Below are 12,746 nucleotides of genomic sequence, written 5' to 3' on the forward strand. Positions count from 1 at the left end.
TTAAGATAATTCTTCAGGTTTTGCTAATTAGGTACTAACAATTCTTTCAGACGAGCTCTGTAACCCAGGGAAGAATATCAACAGTATGTTTTAAATCAAAGTGTTTACATCAGGAATGATTCATTTTTTCCATGAGGAATGACTTGTGAGACAGGCAGTCTTAGCACTGCCATAAATCTACATGAAAATTAAAATTGTGGAACAGAATAACAAAGGCAAGTTGCTATCCCCATCTTCCCTGCCTCAGCCCCAACCCTAGAGATGGAATTTACATTAACAAGGGGCTCCAACTACCACTGGAATTAGTGTCTGAGAAACTCAGGATTTTAAATCCTTTTAAGAAACACTGTGATTAAGGTCAGTAACTCTGCTCTTCTCAACAAAGAAAAGAAGCTAACTCCAGCACTTCTGTCATCTGTTCTAAAGCCTTTTGAAAGAAAAAAGTTTTTAAAAAGTTGGACAAACAGAAACACATACCCTCTTCTTTTGTGGGCTGTGTTTAAATAGTGGTTAAGAAATCCATAACAAAAAAAAAGACAGAAAAGGCAAGTTTCTGGTTTAGGCCTGTGTTTTCCCGTTTATCTGTTGGAGGATAGAAGGCTGTGAGCTGAGCATGGGACTGCACTCACATTCTCAGTTGCTAAATGGTTGAGGGGCTCTCTGACAGTGCAGAAGGGCCGGCTCCATAGCATGTTTCATCCCAGCTGTTTGAAAAGCTGGTTCACTTGAAACACAACCATTATCTCCACCCACACTCTGCAGGAGAGCAAACTCCCCCTCAATGAGGGATTTATTCCACACTTATGATAACTATTATTACCAACATTTACAACATCAGTCATTTTAATTAGAAAAAAAATTAAAGCAAAAAAGATCCTGCAATGCACAGACAGACACATACATATTCACATGTAAAAATGCAAAGCACTCAAGTTGTTTCTATTAGCTGCAGCTCATGGAAGGGATATGCATTCCACACACAACTGACTTAAACACTCTTTTTCTTTTTTTGAATCATAAAAATATACAGATGTCTTTCTTCTAAAAGATTCTTTTCCCTTTCCCTGTGTTACAGGAAGCCTGCCCACACTTTTAAATACAAAGTGGGTATAAAAAGAGGCACAAATTAGGTATCTTGAAAAGTCTGTATTTTCCAACCACAGAGAAACTAAGAAATTACTGTGAGTGTTTACACATCCGACTATGTTGAATTAAAATGTTTTCTATTCATAAGCCCAGCAAAACTGTCAAGAAATTGAGAAAGGAAAACAATGGCATCTCCGGTTCTTTACCTGTTGCTACAGTTTATATTATTCAGCCTTCTTCATACGGACCACTAAAAGTGTCAGTCTGAATACAGTTGACACTCTGATGAAAGCATATCCTACATATATAAATGATACAACTACTATGAAAATTTCAGTAAGACTGTCTGCTTTACTATAAATCTAACTAGACATTTGTCTTTTTAGTTGTCTCTCTGTATCATAGCTATTAAAGGTAAATAAAAGCACGATGGCTCTTTTTATGACATTAATAGCTTGAGGGACTTTATAAATCAGTGAATACAAATGTACTACTCATTACAGGAGAGGGAAGCAGGTTTGTCCATCTGATGCTTTCTGACTTAGATTTCTGCTTTAAGATCTTGTTGCTCATTTAAAATTAACTCATCTCCTGTTTCTCTACTGCCGTATGGTGGGTAACTTCTGGTGTTCTCTCAACTTTTGACATCAATGTTTTTCTAGTAGTCTAACTAGCTAGCATTAATGGTCACAATACAGATACAGTAGCTTCACTAAATCTTGACAACTCTTGTCAAAAGGTGAATTTGAGAAAATAAACCAAAATAAACTCATTGTAAACCACTCAGACACATCCTGACTAACCAGATCTTTTTCTTCTGTCTGAACCTTCAATAATTTCAGCAACATTCTGAAGAAGATTTCAGGGGTGATCTGGCAGCTGGTCAGATGGTCAAAATGGCAATCTTTCCCACTAAATTCAGTGTAAGGTTTGTTGTTCGTTTGAGGTTTGTTTTTGTCACACATTTCATTTCTCCCCAGCTGTACTGCCTACAAAAACAGAGAAGCTGTATTGCTTCCCAAATAATACTTGCTTGTTTTGATGGGTTTCTTTTAAGCTAGATTTGGGCATTTGTTAACCAGAAGCTAGGAATGGTGCCTCCAGCCCCCGAGGTAATACTTGCACGCACTGCTGTGCACGAGTGGTGTTTGCACTCATGCCTCTCTGGCAGGAGTCTGCCACTGGTGTGCTGCAGCACATGCACCTCAACTGAGAGATGAGTAACTCCCCCTGAGGGTTTGAGCAGGTCTGTACGAGAGCAGGAAAGGAGGGTGCAAAAAAACCCACTGACTACACTGAGAAAGAGCTCAAAAGCTTAACTGCAGACTTTTTCCTAAATACTGATCTAAACTATACAGACAACAAGTGTTCGTTTTCTCATAATACCTCCATCCTTATTAACAATCAGGCTCTTTTCTTTTTTTCTTTTTTTTTTTTTTTTTGAAGGAAGGAGGTTGGTGAGACTTAAGGTTGTGCAAGACATACTTTGATCTGCACCCTGATGAGTGAACATTCCCCTTTGCTGCTAGCCCAACTAATGAAGGGATAAAATTAGCTTTTATCCCTGGCACTTTCTTTAGCAAAAAAACATGCACTAATCAGCTGTCCTCACTAATCAGTCGTCTGGCTAATGACCTTTTGCCTTAAAACACTAAAATTTCTGAATGATGTTAAAAAAAAACCAGAAAACCAATACAGACTTCACTCTCTTTGTGGGTCTTAAGCCTATCATCTGGAATTGGAGACTGAAAGGTTAAATGGCAAATCTGTATCCTGACTGGGTGATAAATCTATAATCAAAAGGCACAAGCCTTGACACCTCAAGATGTACTTCATTACTACACAACTAAATGATCTTTTTTCTCTTTTTTTGTAAACCAGAAACAGATGAAAAAAAAATTACTTAACTACTTCATCCTTTGCCTGTGGAGAAATCCACTCCACATCTGTGTTCAAGTGTCAGTTAATTTCTTACTTTTTTATTAATGCCTGAACAGGAATTCAGAAGTTGAAACCATTTGCCTTTTTTCCTCCCCCTTACAACTTCAGGGAACTATAGCTGGGGAAGAAAATTGCAAAACCACTCCATCAAGCCTGCATTCTCAAACACACCCATGAACGTCTAAAAAAACCCTCCAAAACAAAACAGAGAGTACCAAAGCACAAAAACAAGCCTTCCATTTCCCCAAATTCTCAGTGTACCGGGCACAGTCCTTCTATCTCTCTGTAACATACTTCAACATTGTTTTAAAAGAGGGATTTTTAAGGCCTGTTTCATTTTCCTTCTCTGCTTTCTATAATGAGGCCCATTTTTCTTCATGTATTAAGGAGGTGGAGCAAAACAGAACCCTGGATGGCTGAGGAGGATTAGCAACAGATGAGATGTCCTGTGGAAGTCGCTTTGCAGAGGCCTGAAATAATTTCTAGCTGCAGTGCAACTGCACCCTGTTTTTTAACTTCAGGAAAAAGAGACTGCATTTACCACAAACACCACTCCCTCCACATAAAGCAGTTCTCCCTGGGGACGATGCAAAGTCACAAAATCACGTTAAATTTGACAGCCTTCCAACTTTGCATCCCCAAATGAGCCAGCAATCAATACTCACGGTAATGAGGGTCCATGTAACCGTTTCGGGGGTCCATGGTAAAGAGCGTCCCGCGGTAAGGTACAGAAGGTTCGGGAAGGTGCGATATAGATCCATGGATCTCCTTCTTGATTAATGAGGCCCTTTCCTCACTCGACGTGGAAGGCTCTTCACTGATCTTGCCGAGGCCTTGCCCACCCTGCGGCTGCATTGTGATCGCGTTCCTTCTCTCTCTGTGATAGGTCTGCCCAGGACTTTCATCCTCTGCAAAAAAACGAGGGAGAAGAAAGAGAGAAGGGAAGAAAAAAGAGAGACACACACTTTTAGCCCATTTATAGCAAATACAATAAAGAAAAGTTCTCCCCCCGCTGCCCTCCTCCTCCTCCCGGTGTAAGTTTGTGACAGGAGGTGCCTGTGTGGCTGTGAGGGATGGCCTGGGGATGCTCGCCCGTTCGGAGCCGGCAGCAGCGGAGCAGTAGATCACCGTCACCCATGCACTGATGCTCCTACCAGCGGGGCTATCAATTGTGCAGGAACAGAGGCTTGCTGTTTCCCTGCCTGTGGGACAAGGAGGCTGGGAGCTCCCTGACGGGGAGTCAAGAAATGATTTCTCACATGGAGGAGAAGATGAATCCCACCAGCTGGGCCTAAATCATGCACAGCCACCCACCACAGCTCTGTAGCCCAGCTCCAGGTCCCTGGGGTTTGCCTGTGTGAGGGGCTGAAACCTTGCAGGGAGGTCAGCAGTGATCAGAACCAAGGTGGGCAACAATAAAATGGGTACAACTGCTCAAGATACAGGACCAGCAGCATCAGGCAGGCACAAACAAGGCCACCTGCTCTGACAGTATCACCATGCTGGTGCCTGTGCAGGATGGCTGAGTACACTCAACCACCTCTTTCTCCCATATCCACACAAACAAACAAAGCCATAAACTATGAATGAACAAGGCGGAAGAAAAAGCAGGGGGAAAAGTAATAATAATTAAGTGGGTCAAACCCAAGCCCTTGTTTGGAGTAAGCCTCTAGGCCTGTGGTACCACTTGTAAAGGGAAAAGAGCCTCCTTACCATGGCTTTACCAGTCTTCCCTGCAGACAACTCCAGGACTAGGCGCTAAAACAACCCACTGCTCCCACGTGAATTTTAACTCCTAGGGACTACACACACCCTTCAAAAACTAGACAAAATGGTTTTGCTCCTCAGACAAGTTCCTAAGTATATTTCACACATGCCAAGTGGCAGAGGGGCTTTGCTAGGTACGTTAAGTCTCTAATGTAAACGCTCTCCTCCAGTTGCATTATTGGTTTAAAATAGAGATGTTTCTCTAAACAAGCATGATTGCTTGCTGACTGTAGTCCTTGGCCAATACCAATGCTCCCGGTACAGACTTGTCCCAGCAACCAAGCTGCACATGCAAACATACACCAATACATCTTGAAGGAGTAGTGATAAAGACTCTTCATTTCAAAGTTGCTCTGCAGTTCTAGAAGTACACAAAGAATCTCAAATTAAATGCTGGGCACAAAAACAGCAACTAGAAAAGGAAATGAAAACACCCTTAGGAAATAAACTGAAGTGCTCTTACTCTACAACCCACACGCAAGGAAGAATGATTGACACCAGTGCCAAGATTGCATTTCAGTTGTCAGAGATTTGAGGTCAGGGCTAAGTTTTCACTTGTACCTTTCCCTGGTGTACTTGTTCACAGAGCAAAAGCAGCAGCCAGCAATTCACCAGGTGACTACTTTCAGCAAGCCTGACACCAGTGTAACTCAACTCAACCTATGTGCCTTTATATGAATCAGATTAGACACAGGCTCTGTACATACAGATACCTGGCCATTATATGAATAAACTAGATACACCATTGCTTTGAATAAAATGCTAACCAGCTTTTTCCCTGCCCCTTCTCCCCCCAAGTAGCAACAACACAAAACCTCAGCAGCATAGCCTATTGAGCACTTAATTATTTTTCTATCTCCAAGTATTACAGCAACCAAGGTTTGCTGACTTATCAGCATCTTCCAGCAATGGAATTCTTTTTACAGCCAGTAATTCTACATACAGAGCTTTTCCAGGACTGGGTCTGAGGAGAAAGAGTTAATGGAAATAGACAACAACATTACAGAGTTTAAACCCTTTGCCCTTTTCTACTTTTTATTAATATGCACAGGCACTGGTCCCTGCTCTGGATTAGCAGGGTTTAAGGTTTCAACTTTTTACACTGAAGCTGGTTTTAGTTAGAGAACTGCAAATAGAGGACTAAAACTTTAAAACTTATATGAGCTTTTAGAAACCTGCTCGTATAACTAAAAAAAAAAAATATATATATAAATCACCCCAAAGATATATTTTCCATCAGGTTTCTCTCTAGCCAGAGTCTTTTATGTTAAATTTCAACCTAGAGTGAACTTTCACTGATGAGACGTAAATTCCTATAAAAATAGGGTATTACACTCCATTTGAAATTCTGACAGACTCTTAAGTAGAGCAAGCTAACCAGTGCTACAACAGTTCGGAAAGAAGAAAGCTACAGTGATTTGTGGGGCTGTATAATCACTCAGATGATCAGATAGGATTTCAGTTCTTTTACTTTTCCATATAAAGATAGTATTTGCTAAAACTGCCATCCTGGGATACAACAAGAAGCTGACATCTGACTGCGGGCTCCACTTCCATACTTCTATTCTCAAAACATGCATGTGTCATGAATCAAGGTACTAGTGACTGCTATGGAAAAGGCTGATTTTTCGAATTGCTGAATGAAATTCAAAACCTACTTTCAGTAACTTAGAAATTAAAGGAAAAATATGGCTTGTTTTAATAAGCTTTTGCCTTTTTTAGTTACTTGAGAAAAAAAGAAAGCAACACTATTTTTCCTTCTGCATCAACAATCTCCCTCCTCATTATGAAGTTCTTACCATGTGCCATTACAACTCAAAAGCGTCTGTATGTTTTCTGCCACCCAAAAATTGCCCCAGAACTATTTAACTGAACATGATGGCATTTTTGCAATAATAAGGCTTATTAATTGGCCAAACAGCTTGCTAAGCATTGACTTCCCACCACTGGCTTGCTTGTGATAGGGGGCAGGTGAGAGACTGGACAGCACCCACACTCCAGGACACTAAGAGCCAAGCAGTTTGCAGGAGTTCCCCCGGCGCCGAGCGGGAAACTCCTCCTGCAATAATGCTGCCGACTCTCACGGCAGGCGAGCCACTCCAGTGTGCCAAAAGGGGAAAGCTGTCTAATCTTGTTCTGGTTCAACTGAAGCGTTCAATAAAGTTTCAAGAGTAAGTGCGGGCAAAGCACGCCAGGCCAAATTATTGACAGAAACGCACTGTCCACCATGGCAACAAGTGGGATTCTAAAGCAAAAATGTAAGCAAACAGCCCACTTCTCCAGCAGCATCTGCCAAAGGGGTTTTACAGCCAAATAAGTGAGAGCCGTTCTGTTACCGCTCTGCTCACGTTTCAGATGTGGTCAGCTTTGGGGTCAAAAGAAACATCTGATTTATTAAAATGTTGCAGAGAGACAAATGCCAAAGTGAAAGGTGAAGTTGGTGGCAACCCACCACCTCCAGTATAATTCCTCACACCTTTTGCCAGTGTAAGAGTGAAGGGTTAAATAAGAAAAGAAAAAAGCAATCATGCCCAAGAGCAATCTGCATAAGCTTCTCTTTCTTCACATACACCCTTTCTCCGGCTTAACAAGCCAATAGCCAAAGACACATGTTAGAAGTGCCCAGTCTTGAATGATCACATTAATCCAGGATTCTCACATCCACTGAGAAATACCTGATTTAGTCCTGCTATTTTGATCAGAAGCCAATTTTATTAGAAGTGCTGAGCACCTCACTTAATGGAGCACCTCTCACTCAATCAAAGAGCTTTCTCAAAAAACTTACACTGGACAGCATGCCTGAATAAACACACTTTTAATTGCACAGCTAATTTACTCAGAAAGTTTTAAAAAAATCAGCACAAGACAAACCCTAATGCAAAAATCCTTTAAACTTTCTTTACCTGTTGAACTTTTTTGCTTTTTTTTACCATAGACCAAGACAAAGTAGAAGCTATTTTACTTTAAACCACCTGAAGTCAACGACTTAAAAAAAAGTTAAAATCTAGTGATAGAGCACACTAAAAGTCAATCCCAACACACTTCAGAGACACCCCTGCTTAAACAAGAGAACACCAGCCCAGTTACATCTCTTAATATATTAAGTTTCATCACCATATTTCTGCCTGCAACTTCCAGAGAGCATTACTATCTCATGAGAGATCTGACAGCACTTCAGCTGAGTAAGAGAAAAAACAAGGTACTTACAACTCAGTCCAAGCGACCCTGGCTGATGTTCCCTCTAAGCTCTTCTCTTCTCTTGACCAAAATTCTCTGGCTACCAGGACATGGGCATTCCTCCCTCTTTTCCTCTCTCTCCTTTCTCTCTCCCCCCTCCACCCCCATCTCCCTCCCTCTCTCTCAGAGGCAGTGCTTCTCCCATTAGAGGAATTAAAAGTGGTTGGTGCCATGCTAAATTTAACAAGCTCATTAGTATTCTTCCTGTGTGCTTCCTAGTGAACTCTCCCTATTCAAGCGGCTCTCTCTAGCTGAGGGGTCAGGCGGCTAATCATTAAATCAAACTAATGTCACCCTATCACAATCAGCCTAAGAGAAGGAGGGTTTATTATTTCAGTTTATGCTAAATAAACGGTTTTACAAATGGTCTCCAAGCAAGGTCAACAGCAGCTTCAATTACAAGACAAACTTAACAAGAGTTGCTATAAACCAAGTGCTCCATATTGACCTAAGCACAAGCTCAGCTCTGCATATTGCCACTAGCAGGATTGTACAGGAATGCATATTGTAAAATAAAGGAAAGGGTAATCTTTTCTTTGCCAGAATTTGTGACTGCACAGAGACTGCTCATTCACCTCTCCCCAACCAGATTGCTGCTCAGCTCAATTCACCCCACACAAAGGCTGAAGACCAGACCTCAATGGACCGAGTGAAACATGTTCAAAACTAGGCTCTCTATTGTGACTGAATTTCTTAACATCTTTTCAAAAAGCGGAGAATGCCTTGAGGCTAAAGGAAGAAACAGGCTAATGGTGAATTGGGAATACTGAGCAAATTTCAGAGCCCTTTCCTCCTAGCTTTTGAGGTTGAAAGCAAGCTCTTTCCTTTCAAGTTTCAAAGTCCTTTTTCCTCCCGCAGTGTCACAGAAGGATTTGAAAAGAAGGTAATTGTGCTCACAGTCCCCCTGATCAGAGCTTACGTCCTATTTCTGGTATTTCAGAATACTTCTTGCAATAATGGTGCATATAGCTCAATCCCTTAACCGTCCTGCACTCTGCAATTGCTCATTAAATGAACAATTGCTGGTATAAAATGCCTTTTATGTTCAAGGTCTGGATATAAGATAAGCATTCTAGTACTCTAAATTTGGTTTACTAAGGAAACTCTCCATCATTAAATTACAAAACTGAAGTCAGAATATCAGTCTTTCCCAGAAAAGTAGCATTTTAGATACTGTGAGCCAGAAGGAAGGGGGAAGGTGGAATGTAAAAAAGATCGACTACTTAGATTCCAAACAGAAAAGATTCCTAAGTAAGAAAGCAATTTCCTTCCCATTTAAGAAAGTCTTAAGTTTTTGTCACCTGATATTTTCTTCCTAGAAATGACGCAATAGAGCAATTGCCAGGCTCATTAGGACACCTGTACCTGCACCTTCTTGCATACACACACTTTTCACTACTCTCTGACCACCTTAAGAGAAATGTCGGAGGAAATAGATCTGCAGAATTGTGCCAGCCTTTAAAAACAGCATATGTTGTAAGCAAGATTTTGTTTTGGGTGAGTACAATAGTTTAAATTGGACACTCTCGATCCCCAGTTTGTCATTTGCCTGCATTTGGAGCAATAAGCACTCTGGAAACACTAACACAGATATGAAGGGTGATGCCCATTAATTGGTTTTAAAAATAGACTCCAATCACACCAGAGGCTACAAAATCCGCTAAATAACAATACTGTATGCACTTTATTTGCAATGCTTAAGCATACCTTATACAAGACCTTTGTGCTCATAAATAACATACATTATCTGAGCTTACCACTGAAAAGGTATAGATTTCTATTCCCACTTGCAATGAATTTTTAGCTTAGTTATTTTTTTCTTTATCCTATGTAGAGCATTTTACAAGAATTGATTTATAATCTTTGGAATATGAATACACAGCTCTTTTGTGGTTTTGTTTGTTTTAAAAAACACGTTGTACTCTTTTGCTGTCAACTTTAGCTTTCATTGGAAGAAAAAGGATTTATCAATGAAGGAGAGAGGGGACCCAATCCCTATAATACCTACCTAATACTCCACGCACACTCCATTATTTTCCTCCAGTGACACATACATTCATTTTTGCTGCATCTGCTGCACAGCTCAGTTCATCTCCTTTTTTGACAGTACAGAGCAGGACAGAACACAGTGCATCAATACACTGCCTATGACTTTGGAAACAGAGCGTGATCATGCCTTCCTTTGGGTCAGTGGCAGAGTTCCCACTGACCTGGACAAGACAAAACTGGGCCTGTAGAGAGTTCACACCACTCCAACACTAAAGCAGCAAAGCATTGTTTTCAGGAGAACATTGCTCACAGCCTTTTCCAAATGTGTGAGTAACTCTTCCTTAAGATGAATGGGGAGCCCCAGAATGGCACAAAGCAGCTTAAAAACGGTAAAAATTTTCAGACCCCTGAATCAGAGAGAGCCTTGTTGGTAGCAATGTCTTTATCTCGATTTATCTCAACCAGTCCAGATGACTTTACAGTGCTTGTTGCCTCTCCAGCCACTCCCAACTAAAACCAACTGGCAGTAGCTGAACAGACATACAGAAAATTATATAAAATAACACCTTTAAAATTTCATACAAGCAAACACCTACGGTATTTAACTGAGAGTCTGCATTTACAAATCCCTGCATCAGACCTATAGGAAAATGCTAAAAATCTCATATAAGCTGAAAAAAATCCTACTTAGGAAACACAAGAGATAGCTGCAGACACAGCTACCTACACACCAAGGCAGAGTGCTGTAGAAACCTCCTTGTCAGTCCCAGGACTCAGCCTCAGATGGTGGACAAAGAGGGCAGGAGACAGGGCTGGGCTGCCTTACACATGATCCTGCGTCTCACTGATCATGCAGGACATGTGGAAGAAAAAGGAGTAACATTTGGGCATATGCCTGAAGTTACTGACCTGACACTTGAGCCATCCCGCTCTCTTCAATGACTTCAGAACAAGCTGCCGAAGTTGCTTGCCGTGAACCAGATTTCCGCAGTATCCTGTTGGCCAAGCTTGCCTCGAGCTGCCCAGCTGAACCACCACCTAGCCAAGATGTGGAGCCTGAACCCGTGCAATGCCCAGCCACAGCCCCAGCCTGCAGTGCTGAGACTCTCTGGGAAGCTAATGGAGGGACAAATTCTCAGCAACTTGCAGGGTCAGTCTCCGAAGAAGCGGGAGCCTAACTTCTGAACAAGCCCTCTCGCAGCCCGCTTCCACACGGGCTTTAAAATAACAAAAACAAACAATTTAAATCAAAACAGCTGAAAGCCATTTTGTCCCTTCTCAAGTTCAGGGCTACATGTTTCTCCCATGGCAGACAGTGGATTACTGCGGTGATACTTAACACCGCTGGCGAGTGCAGCCCCCAGCACTCTGGTTTAGGTGTTAGTGACGACATTGACTGCAGCAGGAGAAACACTAAACCCTGCACCTAGGTACCAAGCAGGTGGCAAGATTTTAAATTTACCTTTGTGGCGCCTACAAGGCCCAAATTTTGCTTGCTTTACTCATACTGAAATTCTGGGGATTCAGTGAATCTACTTGTGCAAGTAGAGCAAGATGGATTCATGCCCAGCATCAGAAACGCTCCAACCATTGGGCACAAATAGTCTGTCTGGAAAATGCACTGAAGATGTTGGTTAGCACGTGGAATTTTCTATCATTAGCTTGATGAGAAAGGGGCTCTGGGTGGTACCAGTGCTTTGCAGTTCCAGTGGACAAGAAGAAAAAGAAAGCCGTTATGCAGAAGCAGAAGACATTTGGAGGTAGAATTGATTGGTAAAATTAACATGTAGCCTGCCATTTCTCCTTTTAAATTTGCAGAACTAGAAGGTAGTCAAAAGCATTTCCTTTTCTTGGCATAATAAATTTTATGTTTTGATTTTGCTACTTGAGGACTGGGAAACTCAAATGAGAAAAAAAATTTCTTTCAAGAACAAACTTACTTTTTCATTTTCCCCTTTCAAAAAGCTGTTCTACCTTTCAAAATTCAGCAAAGACTGCAAATTACTGTGCAACAGCCTCAGCAAACTAGAACATTTGCTCAAAGACTGCTGATCAGGGCTAAAACTCAAGCTTTGCACGTTCAGAATATCTTCAGGATCACTGCCCTTCTCCAACATCTAGACTGTTCAAAGAGCCAAGAGAGTCAAATATAACTAAAAGACAACAACAGATATTGGGATCTGACCTTTGGCAACTATTTCTCAGAAGGAAAAAGCTCCTCAGCCTATTGTAAAACTCTCAAAAGGATCCTGATTTAAAAACATTATGAAGTTCCTTCCATTAGCCAATTATTAAGACTGTTAGTCATTGCTTACTTTGAGCAGGCTAATTAGTTACATCAAAGGCGCTACAATGAATTCCCAGGAGGGTTTTGGGGGGCATATACTTCTCAACCATCTAATAGCACGTTTATGCCTATCTGTGGGTAACTGCCTCATTTCACTCAGACACTGGGGGACATATTCTGTGCTGTCACTTTCTACCAAGCCAGCAGCAAGACCAGGCCTTAAAGCCATTCGAAGCCTGATATAAATTTGATTAGCCATGCTTGAAAGCCACAAAAGAGTGAAAGAGGAGTTATAAACCCTTTGGTGCACCATCTCCTTTTGCAGCATCTACAGCACATTAACATCGAAAGAATAAAAAAACAGTTATTTATAGTGTTTCATATGAACAGAATTATATTTCTTCCTTTTTTCCTTGGGTTGGTTCAAACTGCTAAATGG

At 41.3% G+C, this 12,746-nt stretch overlaps 1 protein-coding gene across 5 annotated transcripts in view; it reads right to left on the bottom strand.

Moving 5' to 3' along the window:
- Positions 1-12,746, bottom strand: part of GLI3 (GLI family zinc finger 3) — a 208,255-nt gene that overhangs the window by 136,977 nt on the left and 58,532 nt on the right. For all 5 annotated transcript variants that reach the window (XM_086844807.1, XM_086844790.1, XM_086844815.1 and 2 more), the window contains exon 3: positions 3,693-3,935. In XM_086844807.1, coding sequence (XP_086700933.1) covers positions 3,693-3,935 — 243 coding nt within the window. The remainder of the gene's footprint in view (positions 1-3,692; positions 3,936-12,746) is intronic.

This window comes from Cyanistes caeruleus, chromosome 1 (genome assembly GCF_971803275.1).
Source record: "Cyanistes caeruleus chromosome 1, bCyaCae1.hap1.1, whole genome shotgun sequence".
Classification (NCBI taxonomy): domain Eukaryota; kingdom Metazoa; phylum Chordata; class Aves; order Passeriformes; family Paridae; genus Cyanistes; species Cyanistes caeruleus.